General features: G+C 37.3%; 1 protein-coding gene across 1 annotated transcript in view; it reads right to left on the bottom strand.

Moving 5' to 3' along the window:
* Nucleotides 1-11,193: 11,193 nt before the first annotated feature.
* LOC119722043 (cytoplasmic dynein 2 intermediate chain 1-like) overlaps nucleotides 11,194-12,974 on the bottom strand; it is a 244,618-nt gene continuing 242,837 nt past the window's right edge. The window contains exons 22-23 of the mRNA XM_038192032.1: nucleotides 12,610-12,676; nucleotides 11,194-11,645 (exon numbers count right to left, since the gene is read on the bottom strand). Coding sequence (XP_038047960.1) covers nucleotides 11,500-11,645; nucleotides 12,610-12,676 — 213 coding nt within the window. The 3' untranslated portion in view covers nucleotides 11,194-11,499. The remainder of the gene's footprint in view (nucleotides 11,646-12,609; nucleotides 12,677-12,974) is intronic.

The following is a 12,974-nucleotide window of genomic DNA, read 5'->3' as shown; positions in this document are numbered from 1 at the left end:
TTTAACGTGTTTTTAGATCGGGTTATGGTCGAGAATAAGCTTTATGTGGCCTCTGGACTCCCATATATTTGCACTAAGTTTAGTCGGGCACCATTTGCAGTCATCACCCGACATTTGAAGCAAAAAAATCAGGTACAAAAAAACCACACACCACTTTTTTGGGCAAGCTTTATACCAAACCCGGAGCTTTTTTGGGGCCTTATTACCCTATGAAAGAATTCCAATAATGTAGTAAAAACTCATAATTGGACCTCCAACCCTTCCGTTACTTTCAAAGATGAGGCTGTCATACCATGTGATGAATATTTTTAAGCTGTTGTAATTCATTTCATCTGTTGTTAAATCCATGGTGTACATATACAATTTTTTGTGGTCTTTTTATTTTTCAACTTCAACAGCAGTTTTCTAGACATGCATCTTAATGTGATAAAGTAAAACACTATAGCTATACATTTCTCAAGTCACAAAAAAATAATTGCATCCCTGTCACAACTGAAATGTTGGTGTCCATGTTTTATGAACAACAGTTCATCTGCTCAATATAATAACACCAACAATGATGTTTTTCACACCTGGATTTTATGAATGATTTACTGTTATGATATGAATGATTTAATACTCATCAGCATTCTGCTTCAGAGAGTATGTAGATCGATTAAACATGCATAAATGCGCCTGCAGCAACAATGCAGGATGATTAAGAATGAAACTATATACAGTATTTCACTGGATATTCTTTCCCATGAACTTGCCAATAGTTAAGTAATAACAATGTATCTGTTTTATGTTCCAAACTTCCATTATAGGCACATCATTTCCTGTTACGTCAAATGATGCTGCACTTTACCGGGTCACACAGACTTCCAATTATAAACAAAATACAACAAGATAAAAGTCTACGGATTGATTACACCATCACTTCGTGTTAGATAATTACCGTACCCAGACAAAAGCATCGACAACTGTGACTGATATTATTGCAGCAGAGATCATATCACCACGAGTTCAAAAAGTACATTTGGGTTTTTCACTAAAAAAATAAGGCATTTCAGAATTCTCCTGAAACAAAGACAACTTATTGTCTGAAGAATATTAATGGGCACTTTGCTAAAAACAAAGACCTCTGATTTCAAAATAATAATAAAAAAAAAACACATTCTTTTGCATGCCGCTTAGAGGGCGCCCTTTATTTTTCAAGTTGGGCATTCCTCAATTAACACTTCCATAATGATTTGGCTGCAGTGAAATGCTTCCGTTTTAAAATTAAATTCCTTCTACTGCACTTCCGGTAACACCGGAAGTAAAGGTCAGTTTTGTGCCCAGGAATAAGAAATGTTGCTCAAGGCATCTGCTACAACCTCACAAAAAAAGTGAACATAATACTTTATTTGGTTCAAAAGATATAGCTGAAACTATTTTGTCAAATTTCGCCTTTAAATACCTGGTGACGTCATGATGACATCACAAAATTGTTAACATTTTCGTACCGGGTTCCAAGTTCATACTAGGTTTTATCATAATCCTGTAAAATTGTTTGGAAGAAATTGGTTTGTTATTTTTTAGGATTCTATCTGTATTTTATATTCACCAATCTTTGGCCTTATAGTAGACCTGGAATTAAAGGTCAAGCGAGTTCACGTACATGACAAAAAATGTTTATCTATTAAAGCTATAGTCCATCATTTGCAGCTAAAAGTAACTGGAGTAATTATTGTTGAAAAATATACTTGGTTGAAAGATAGTAAGGGGACCAAACTCCCTGTGAAATTATTCTTTTTGGCAAGCTATCACTTAGAAGTAATCAACGAAAGAAGGTCTTTTTTCTAACGGTGCTTCTTAAGACGCACCGTAGGAAATTTAAATTAGTAGTTTGTTTTGATATTCGGCGAAACGCACGCAAGCATTGGCATGACGCACACGCACGCTCGGTTGCTGTAATTCGTCGGATCAGTGCGTGACATTGCGCAGCTGCAATTGGCTAAGTGAGAACGTGTCTCAGACGCTGAATTCAGGCCCAATTCAAAACACGATTCAGCAACTTTTGATTTGAAATTGAGATCCTAGAATGCTGTTTTTCTCTGATTATACAGCTGAAGCTGAGCTGAAACTTCATCAAGTTAGTTATTCAGTACCCGTCTTTAGATTTTGAGCACTTTTGTTGCTTCAAACTAACAAAATGCACAAATTACAAATGATGGACTATATCTTTAATATCTAATTACACAGTTTGAAAACAATTGATCATTTTTGTTCAAGAGATATAAGTGAAAGAAGTTGGTCATTTTATTAAGCAAAAATCGCTTGTAATTTGACACCCGATTATGTCATCATGTCAATATGCACCACTTGGGATGAGGATCGTTATACGTTGAAAGCTACAAGTTCATACCATAAACTATTGAGGAGAAAACCCACAGAGAAATATTGTCGATAACAAAAAGAAACAAACAAACAAAGATTATTACAACTAGAGGTTCTCGTTTGTTGTTACAAACACGTTGAGTTATGAATATGTTCATGTAAGAACAAAGGATCGCGAAGTAAATCCTTTCCAGTACAATCAATTATTTTGTTTCAAAAAATGCATCTTTAACAGTGTGATACATTTTAGTAAACATTCTCTGTACTCATACAAGTTATTTCTGGCTTGATGGCGTCATTATTCAAAAATGGGAAGTGGATATCGATTTAGTTCGGAGTGGATAAATGTTCGCTGAGAAGTTAATAATAACGTATGAAAATATGGAAAATATAACTGTATGTATTCATAACACCTAACTTCCGGTTTGATGACGTCACAGTATTTGGAAGCAAAACGTGAACATTGTAAGGGATATCGTTATATGGGCTACAAGATATACGACATGAATCAAATGATAGAATTAAATCTAAAATATTATATTAATATTTTCAAATTGTCATAGAAGTAACTTCCGGTCCGATGACGTCATGAATTTGGAACCTTCCAAATTATCTGTGGCTAATCAAAGAATATCAAGGGGCGATTTGCAAAATTTGAACCAATCGTTTTCAAATTAAAAAGAAAACACTATTTTATGTGCCGCTAGAGGGCGCCCTTTCGAATGATGACGTCATCACACTGTTTTTTTTGTGTGTCTGATATTCCTCACTTAACACTTTCATAATTTATATGTGTGTAGTAAGATGCTCCCGCTTTTCAGTTATATGCCGTTTTTATTGCACTTCCGGTAACACCGCAAGTGAAGGTCAAGCAGTTTTGTGTCCGGGAACAAGAAATGTTTCTCACGGCATAGTCTACAGCATCAAAAAAAATGAACACGATACTCTATTTGGTTCAAAAGATATAGCACAAACTATTTTGTCAAAATTTGCCCTTAAATTGCTTGTAATTTGATACTTGATGACGTCATGATGACGTAACAAAATTTATGACATTTTTGTACCATGGTATATGTTCACACTAGGTTTTATGATCATACCGTTTGGAAGAAATTTTGCTTTGTTTTGATTTTAGGCTAAAGTCTTCATTTTGAATTCACCTGATTTGACCTTCCGTAGACCCGGAAGTAAAGGCCAAGCGAGTTCACGTACACGACAAAAAATGTTTATCAATTAATGGTCTATCTGATTACAGAATACAAACATCAATGACTATTTTGTTCTATAGTTATAGGTGAAAGTATTTGGTCACTTTTTTCAGCTAAAATCGAGTGTAATTGACACCCGATGACGTCATCATGACGTCAGAGTAATATGCACCACTATGGATGAGGGTTGATATATGCTGAAACTTACAAGTTCATACCATATACCGTTTAGGAGAAAACCCGCGGAGAAGTATTGTCCGGAAAAAAAAGGAAAGAAAGAAGATTTATGAGAACAATTCCAGACAGTGGTCGGGTTGTGCCATAGTTGTTTTTTTTTTTTGTCTTGGGATCAAGACCTGATCATCCTTTCTACTTATGCCAACTTCAGCATCACATAAATGATTTTGTGTCTTCTTATGAACATCTTCCAAAAATTAAAGGATGGACACAATCCTGACTAAGTATTCACTGTGCACTTATTGACACGACTACTCCCTCAACTGCAGGAACATGCCTTGTTATGTTTCCAACCTCCTCAACTAAAGAGAGTCTATCCTGAGATTTCAGGGAAAAATAACTTTTGCATGTCATCAACTGTTTATGACAGATGATGCAGAACTTAGTCCGTGGGACATCTGGTTCGCCAAATTTTATAAAACTTCACAAACATGTAGATTATGGTGTACCATATCGAAAAAACTTTGTTCCCCGATCCACAGTTTGTTTGAGAATGAGAAAATCAGGGATTAAATTGCCGAAAATTCTACATGAGAAACAAACATAAGAAACAGCGCCCTCTATTGACATAGTCAGAAACCTTTCTCACGTTTGTCTGAGTCCGGGCGGTCTGTTCTTGACACGAGTATTTTCATTGTTCTCGCGCCGAACGGCGGGAACACGACTCACGAACACTGCACTCGGAACAGGATCTCACACCACCTTCCCGTTGGGGTTTGTGCAAAAATGATATACCCGTGTCAAGAACAAGACCAGCCCGAACTCGGCCAATGAGTGCTTGCTAGTTGCTAGATGATACTTCTTTCATATTATATTCTAGATTTTTTTGTTATTTCTCATCGGAATGCCAAAATATCTTTGTTATAATTTTGTTGAACATGAAATGATTAAGTTTTCAATTTAAGATTAGCTACATATTCATCGATTGGTATATTAAAGGGAAAATACAACATTTGCAAACATCAAAAAATAAAACTACCAAAGCATTTTGAAATACCTTGCTGGACTGTTAGTGAATGACAGTGTAAAGCATCCTGTAAAATCATGGCACCTGGTATACTGTCATTTTCAAGAAAAGTGGTATTTTTGTATCAATTTCCAATGCTGATCGGCCGATCAGCGTTGGAAACAACTGGCTTTTTTTTCAAATACTGGCCCCAATTGACCATCGCACTTGTTTGGAATCGATTACAAACTTATGAACGGGTACGAGCCAGCTAGACTGGTTCCCTGACCTTACAATTCCCCAATGTATGTAAACTGCTCTGATTCTTCCATTGATCTCCATATATGTGTATATGGAGATCAATGGATTCTTCTTATATGGAGTCAGGGAACCAGACTACAGGAAAATGATCGTTTTTCTTGGTTTTTCTTGGTTTTTATAGCATTTTCGAACCCAAAACCTCAAAAAAGTCAGTGTAACTATATTTGCTATATATTTCCAACCCCCCAATTCCATCCATTTCTGAAAATTACAGCAAAGGCAAACGATGTACATTCCCTTAATCCCCAGATCAGTATAATTTTGTGAACTAATTTTGTAAATAATTTTGAATCTCAGAGTAACATATTTTCAATAATAATAGAAGTGCACGCATAGCATCTGGTAAAGCATCTAAACTTCTGAAACATCTTTTAAAAAATGTTTTGCCTGAATTAAAAAAAAGAAAGTAATACAAATTTGATGCAGCCTCAAAAAAGGAAGCGGGTGGGCCGTTGCGGTTTATTGGTGGTTTTCACGGAATGGATGGACAAAACATGAATCAGTTCTTAAAACAATATTCAAAATAATAAAAACGGTAAGACGGTTTCGGCTGAAACAAATTGCAGTTGTAATGTTGCCACTCATAGCTTCCAAATAGGGGAATATAAATTATTTTTCTCTTCTTGAAAAAGTTAGCAAACAGAAAGTGGGTCCTTCAATTTGATGAGACTTTCAATGCATGTTACAACAATTATGCAAACAGGCGCTTAGCTCGTTTTGTCAGTTGAAAATAAACGAGTAACTTCGTTCAGTACAGATTGAACAAACTTATGTCATCTAAATACCATTCTTCTTGTGTGGACAAAAACTGTGAAGGTTAAACTTGCCGGGCCCCCACAAAAATAAATTAATAAATAAATGAAACAAAAATATTATATTAAATAAATTTGAAATTTTTTGGTGATTACTTAAACCACATTGCACCTGGAATATAAAAAAAAATCACCAAAACAGTTTTTGCAGTTATTGCCGTCTTTATTTTTTGAGTCATTTTTTTTTAAGGAAAGTGTAATAAAAAATATAACCAACCTGACCTGTATGAGAACTTGAGTATCATTTTTGAGTGGTTTTGTAATAAGAGGCTTCAACTTATCTGATACATGTACATAATCCCTTATTAAAATTCTGCGTCGCTGCTACTTAAGGGGGGAGAGGGAGTCTGTTTAAAAAAACTTCACTTATGACAATTTTTCTTTAAGACAAACTGAAAGATGTGATGAACCATGAGATTCTCATCTGGAGTACGGTTTAACTATGTTTTAATTTAGTTAATAACATTCGATCTTAAAACTTGATCATTTCAATTCGGACAAACTGTAATGAAAGGTTTTGACACCCGGATGAGAAAATAATGACAAAAATATAATACATGCATGTAATATGAAGCTTGAAAGAAGTATCATCTGGCAAGCACTCCTTGTGTTTCAACCTGTTTGCAGGGTGGGGGTACGAGCGAATCATTGAGTACGAAAAGGTTGCTGACTGTGTCAATAGAGGGGGCTGTTTCTTATGTTTTTTTTCTCATGCAGAATTTTTGGAGTTTTTATCCCAGATTTTCTCATTCCCACACAAACTGTAGATTTGTTTTGCGACCTGAGCTGTTCTGACTTTTTTTAGCCTTGAGTCTTGCGCATCTTTTAATACCCAAAACATAACATTCGGACCACGGGTTGCCACGCAGCAAAAAAAACAAAACAAACAAAACTAGAAATGTGTTTGTGGACAAACACAAGCTGTTTCGGATATTTGAAATATTCCGTGCACATGATGAACAATTAGTGACGTCACTACAAATGTCATCTATAACAGCACATTATACGTACATATCAAGTTACAACCAAATCAAGCATTATAGTTCTGTAGATATACTGGTAGGCCTTTAATAGAAAAGTGCCCATTTAATGGACGTCACATGACATTTGATGATGCCATCACTTGAATTTTCATCTGTCACACATCCAGGTATGGGTAACAATCCAATCAGACCTATGGTTCTGTAGATATAGGCCTTAGAAAATGCTCTTTCAATGTGATGTCAAATGAAATGTGATGACGTCATGATGACGTTACTTCAATTTCCATCTGTAACACATCATCAAGGACCATCTTCGGCTGCTGGTCTTAGTGTGTCCCAAGTCTGAAGTTATATATCTGAAGTTTCAGGCATATGAAAGTGCCAAAGTGTATGGTTTGAAGAAAAACGTGTACAAAACCTATTGGAAACAAGTCAGGTGTGTTTACAAACACAAATGCCCTGCAACCGTGACTGTTCCCATGACATAACACCACTCTTTTAACATCAACTTACATGTATACCTTGGTCACATGGAACGTTCATTGACAGCATTAGTGTCTTCTGTAGGGTTTATATGAATTAATCCCTGTGATCTTAGAAAAAATACAAGATTTCTATTGTTTTAGCCACTGTGACCTTGACCCTTGACCTTTCGACCCCCAATGCAATAGGCCTATTTGGATTACCAAGAACGATCCACAAACCAAATTTGAAGTTCACATGTAAAGTATTTCTCAAGTTATCACGCTGACAAAATTTCTTTTGTTTTAGCCACTGTCACCTTGACTCTTGACCTTTTGGCCCCAAGTGAAATAGGCTTCTTAGGATTGCCAAGAACAATCCACAAACCAAATTGAAGTTCATATGTAAAGTATTTCTCAAGTTATCGCGCTGACAAAATTATCGTTTCAGCCACTGTGACGTTGACCCTTGACGTTTTGGCCCCAAATGCAATAGGCTTCTTAGGATTACCAAGAACAATACACAAACCAAATTTGAAGTTCATATGTTAAGTATTTCTCAAGTTATCGCGCTGACAAGATTTGTCCGGACACACACACACACACACACCCAGTCGTTTTTTGCTATGCTTCCGAGGATTGGCTTTGTGTTTTCCTTTGTCCCTGTAATATAACACTCTCCCATAGACTAAGCACACAAACCTGCGTTCGAGGACAATAGGCACCTTCCTTCAAGGATCAATGGCCCCTTTGTGCTCCTTTTGTTGTCTGTCCTCAGGCGTAATGCCATGCAGGAACACACACCCACCCCCAGTCTTTTTTTTACTATACGCCTGAGGTCAACTATTGTGTTTTCCTTTGTCCCTCTAATATAACACATTCCCATAGACTAAGCACATAACCGTACGATCGAGGACCGGTTTTAACAATAGGCACCGTCGTCCGAGGGTCAAAGGCTCCTTTGTGCTCCTTTTGTTGTCTGTCCTTTTGTTGTCTGTAATACAATACAAGAGCCCCCACACACACTTGTTTTACATACGCTATGTGGACATTCCTTTGTTTTCGTGTAGTTAAGAAAACTCGGTACAAAAAATAACTTTACTTAAACTGTGAAAACTCTTTTAACCCAATTTTTTTTCTATGATTCCCTATAGTGTTTCTCTTCATTCTGCTACCGATAAACCTAACCCAAAAATGCCTCTAAACTTGTTTTCCAGAAAAGGGCAAAACGTTATGTGGACACGGCATAGTCCACATAACGTTAACACAACCTGCATTATGTGGACATCTTTTGTTCACAAGTCCACATAGGGAATGTAAGACAAACTCACACAAACTCACCCATACTTGTTTCACATGACTAGTGTGGACTTTCCATTGCTTTCGTGTATTAAGTTAAGAAAAAAACCAGTGAAAAACTCATTTTTCTCAAACTGTGAAAACTCTTTCAACCCAATTTTTTTCTATGATTCCTTTAGTGTTTCTCTTCATTCTGCTACAGATAAACCTAACCCAAAAATGCCTCTAAACCTGTTTTCCAGAAATGGGGAAACACTGTGTGGACGTGGGGCAAGTCCACACAACGTCGGTGCTACCTACATTATGTGGACGTCTTTTGTCGGAAGTCCACACTGCGTATGTAAGACAAACTCACCCACCCAAACTTACTCTTGAAAACTATTCTCCTGAGGACAATGCTTTGTGTTTCCCTTTGTCCCTTTAATATAACCCTGTAACATAGACTAAGCACACGAACCTACAACAGAGGACCGTTTAAAACCAAAGACCTAACACCCGAAGACTGAAAGGATCCTTTCTTCTCCCTTTGTGTGTCTGTCCTCGGAGGTTATGTAGAACATGTATACACACAAATGTGTATTCACCATTGATCGTGGACGTCCTATTGTCCCTCTTTTGTTTGTACAAGACCCTAATCGTGGACGTATGCTGGGAATCGTGAACGATATTGTTCTCTTTTGTTCTCTGGTATTTGTCGTCCGCGGGTTTGAAAAGATGAACACATACATGCATACAGACACCCATACACAGTAACATATTGTTAATGTACCCTAACTTGGCACGGCCCCTAACGTGGCGCACTTTGATTTTTCCCCTGTAGCGCCTACCTACAGCAAAAGTTTGAACTAAAATTTCACAGAAAGTGACATTTCAATTTCTAAACACTCCCGTTCACAAATCACGAGTTTATCTATCCGTTTCATATATATATCATATATATCATATCCGTTTCAAAAATATATTTCGGCGTGATTTTCCAATTTTATTTCGAAGTGCACAGTGAACCCTTTAAAAACGTCCCCCAAAAATAAGCAAATAATTTTCTGACAAACTTCTAGTTGGTCATGTAAGAAGAGGTATTGGTTCATCAGAATTTATCAACTTTACAGAAATTCTCAAATGTTAATTTGGAATTTTCCGAGATTTATTCAAGTGCGCCACGTTGGGGAACACTCAGCCGACAGAGACTAAATAACACATTAATAAGGTAAAAGTACCAGTATTTCACTGCATGAATTTTAAGTTTGTCAATGAAGTTTTGCAGCAGTACATGAGAAATGTCAGTGTAAATGTCGAAGTGCGCCATGTTAGGGAACACCAGGCACGGTTCTAGAACCAATATTTTGGGGGGGCTAGCAGGGTGGATCCAGAATTTTTTTCAGGGAGGCGTGCTGAAATGTAGACCGGTTATTTTTTCCAGACACTGGGGGGGGGTGGGGGGGGGGGGGGGAGGGGAGAGGCCTCATGCCATTTTCAATGGGGAGCGCCCATAAAATCCTAAAATCATTGACACTATATTAACTAATGCACCCTTGTCACGACTATTTTTTTTAGGGAGACCGTTCGCATGTACATCACAATCCTTCTTTTTGCTAATGCAATTTTTTTTTTTACGGAATTTATTTTGGGGGGGCTAAAGCCCCCCCGTAGAACCGCGCCTGGGGAACACCACTATACATACACACAGAAGAAATCTGCTATCGCAATATCCCCCTCTGGCTTACAGCCAGAGGGATAAGAATTGTTTTTACATTAAGGCAAAGACATGACTGTGTTTTATGTCCCAAGTCCTGATCAGAAAAAAGTGTATACATTCTATGGGATTTGGAATGAACAAAAGAAGAAGTAAAAGAAAATCTTAACAAAAGCAAAGGCTTTTTCTCAACTATGTGAAAAAGCCAAAAATAAAAATCAGAAAATAACAGCATTGCTGTTGAAACCCCTCAACCAGAGTGTCAAGTTATCATCCGGAAACCATTAACCTTTAACTCAACATGGTGACCTTGACCTTTGACCCCAGAACCAATCCCAACATGCCTGTAGCAATGGGCAACCCCCTACCAAAGTTAAACACCAAAATCTCAATTCTAACTCAAGTTATCATCCGGAAACCATTTACCTTTAACTCACCACGGTGACCTTGACCTTTGACCCTTTGACCCCAAACCCAATCCCAACTTGCCTACTCCCAAGGGCAACCCCTACCAATGTTAGACACCAAAATCTCATTTCTAACTCAAGTTATCATCCGGAAACCATTTACCTTTAACTCACCACGGTGACCTTGAACTTTGACCTTTTGACCTCAAAACCATTCCCAACTTGCCTACTCCTAAGGGCAACCCCCTACCGAAGTTACAATCCCAAACAACATTTCTAACTTAAGTTATCATCCGCAAACTAAGCTGCCCGGACGGACGGACGGACGGACGGACGGTCTAGCCAGACGGAATTGTGGGGTGATAGCATTGTGTGTTCCCATTATCCCTTTTTCTAAAGATTCTCTTCTGGGGTGATGTTTTTCTATTTTAAAAATAGTGGGGTGATGTGTCCTGAAAGGAACATCATCCCACAAGGGTGGTATGGTCAGGACGGGCGTTCTAGCCAGACGGACTTGTGGGGTGATAGCATTGTGTTCCCATTGTCCCTTTTTCTAAAGATTCCCTTCTGGGGTGATGTTTTTCCATTGTGTAAAAAGTGGGGTGATGTGTTCTGAAAGGAACATCACCCCACAAGGTGGTCTGGTCAGAACGGACAGACATACGGACAGACGCCGTAGGTGATGACAATACCCTTCGAGCCTCTCGGCTGAGGTAATGACTACCTGTACTACCATTTTTTTGTCTATCCATACATTACATATATTACTTTTTACGTATCGTACACCACATAAAATCTCCTCCACAGGAAAACAGTTAGTAAAAGTGGTATTAAAAAGCTCTTCTGATATATACCTACCAAAAAACATGGCAAACCAAAGGGGGAAAAGTCCAAATGAATCACCTCACCAGGAGAATCTGGAGTAATATTGAGAAAGGAAATCTGTTATTTCCAAGAAATATATGTATTAATTGTTTTGACTCAAAGAATCATCATTTGCCCATTACCAATAACCCCCACCCCCCTCTAAAATTGATAGCATACAATCATGAGACGAATTTGAATGAAATGTATATAACATTGATTGCAAAACGACGAAATTGATTCGTACGTTCGACAACTGCAGACGACGAAACTGAATTGTCTAAAATGAGCGACCAAAGACAAAATTGAACATGGGGTATGTAAGATCATGAATTTTCAAGACGAATTTGAAGTAAACCGTTTATGAATTTGAATGAAAACAGTTTTAAAATGTGCGGGAAAACCTATACTACATGTACTGTATGCATCACCTTGAATTGGACTATTACCCTGCATGTAAACCCTACGTGTGTGTGGCAGTTCCTTCACAAAAAAAAGAGACCCTATTGTTGACAACCATTCGTCCATGAAAGCAATCCTACAGTAAGAAGCATGTGCTACCTGTTGTCTAGTAAATGCTGAACACTAAAGGAAAAGTTTTATTCATACAGAATCAAGCATTGATTTTTACTTAATGCTTATACTCCACAGTAAATGCTTTTACTTTTTGCTTTAACTTCCTAGCATTCGCTAGTTTTTATACATACGACCCATTATCTATTTCTTTGAATTAAAAGTTAAAAATAGCATGTACAGTACATCTTTTATGACTTGAAGTAATAGTTTTGTTTTAAGACCAATTGTAAGGGACCTAAAAATGGAACATACAATTACCATTGGTTTTTAGAGGGCCAACTAATTCTAATACCATCCCCTACTTCAGAAAATGTATACTAATTATCATGCATACCAATTTATGCATGCAATTTCTTCCCTCTGGGTATTTTTTTTTTTTTAAATGGCAAGAGAAACAAAAAATGTAAATGTATATAAATAAATAGAAAATCAACTTTTTACCTGTCTGTTTTCTGTATCGTCTTGGAGAGACTCTATCTCCATGTCTGCTCCCATGAAGAATGCATCCCTGTTGAATCCATGTAAAAGAGAAATAATTTATGCCATCTTGATATGAATCGAATACCAGATAATTGCAGTGACAGCCTATGACAAGCACAAACAGTGACAATCAACCCTTCTGTGCGCTAACCAGTCGCTAGAGACTGGTTTATTACAGCAATAATTCTTTCATAACCGGAAAGCGGACACTTGAGGGCACAATTTCGACCCTCTTTTCATGAGGGTCACCATTTGCGAAATTTATTTCAACATTGTTTGAAGTTTTAAAAGCAAAATATTCTGTAAATATTCTTTAAGTGTCAGGA

Source organism: Patiria miniata, unplaced genomic scaffold, assembly GCF_015706575.1.
Source record: "Patiria miniata isolate m_02_andy unplaced genomic scaffold, ASM1570657v1 HiC_scaffold_14, whole genome shotgun sequence".
Lineage (NCBI taxonomy): Eukaryota > Metazoa > Echinodermata > Asteroidea > Valvatida > Asterinidae > Patiria > Patiria miniata.
This window is presented reverse-complemented; position numbering and strand designations above follow the sequence as displayed.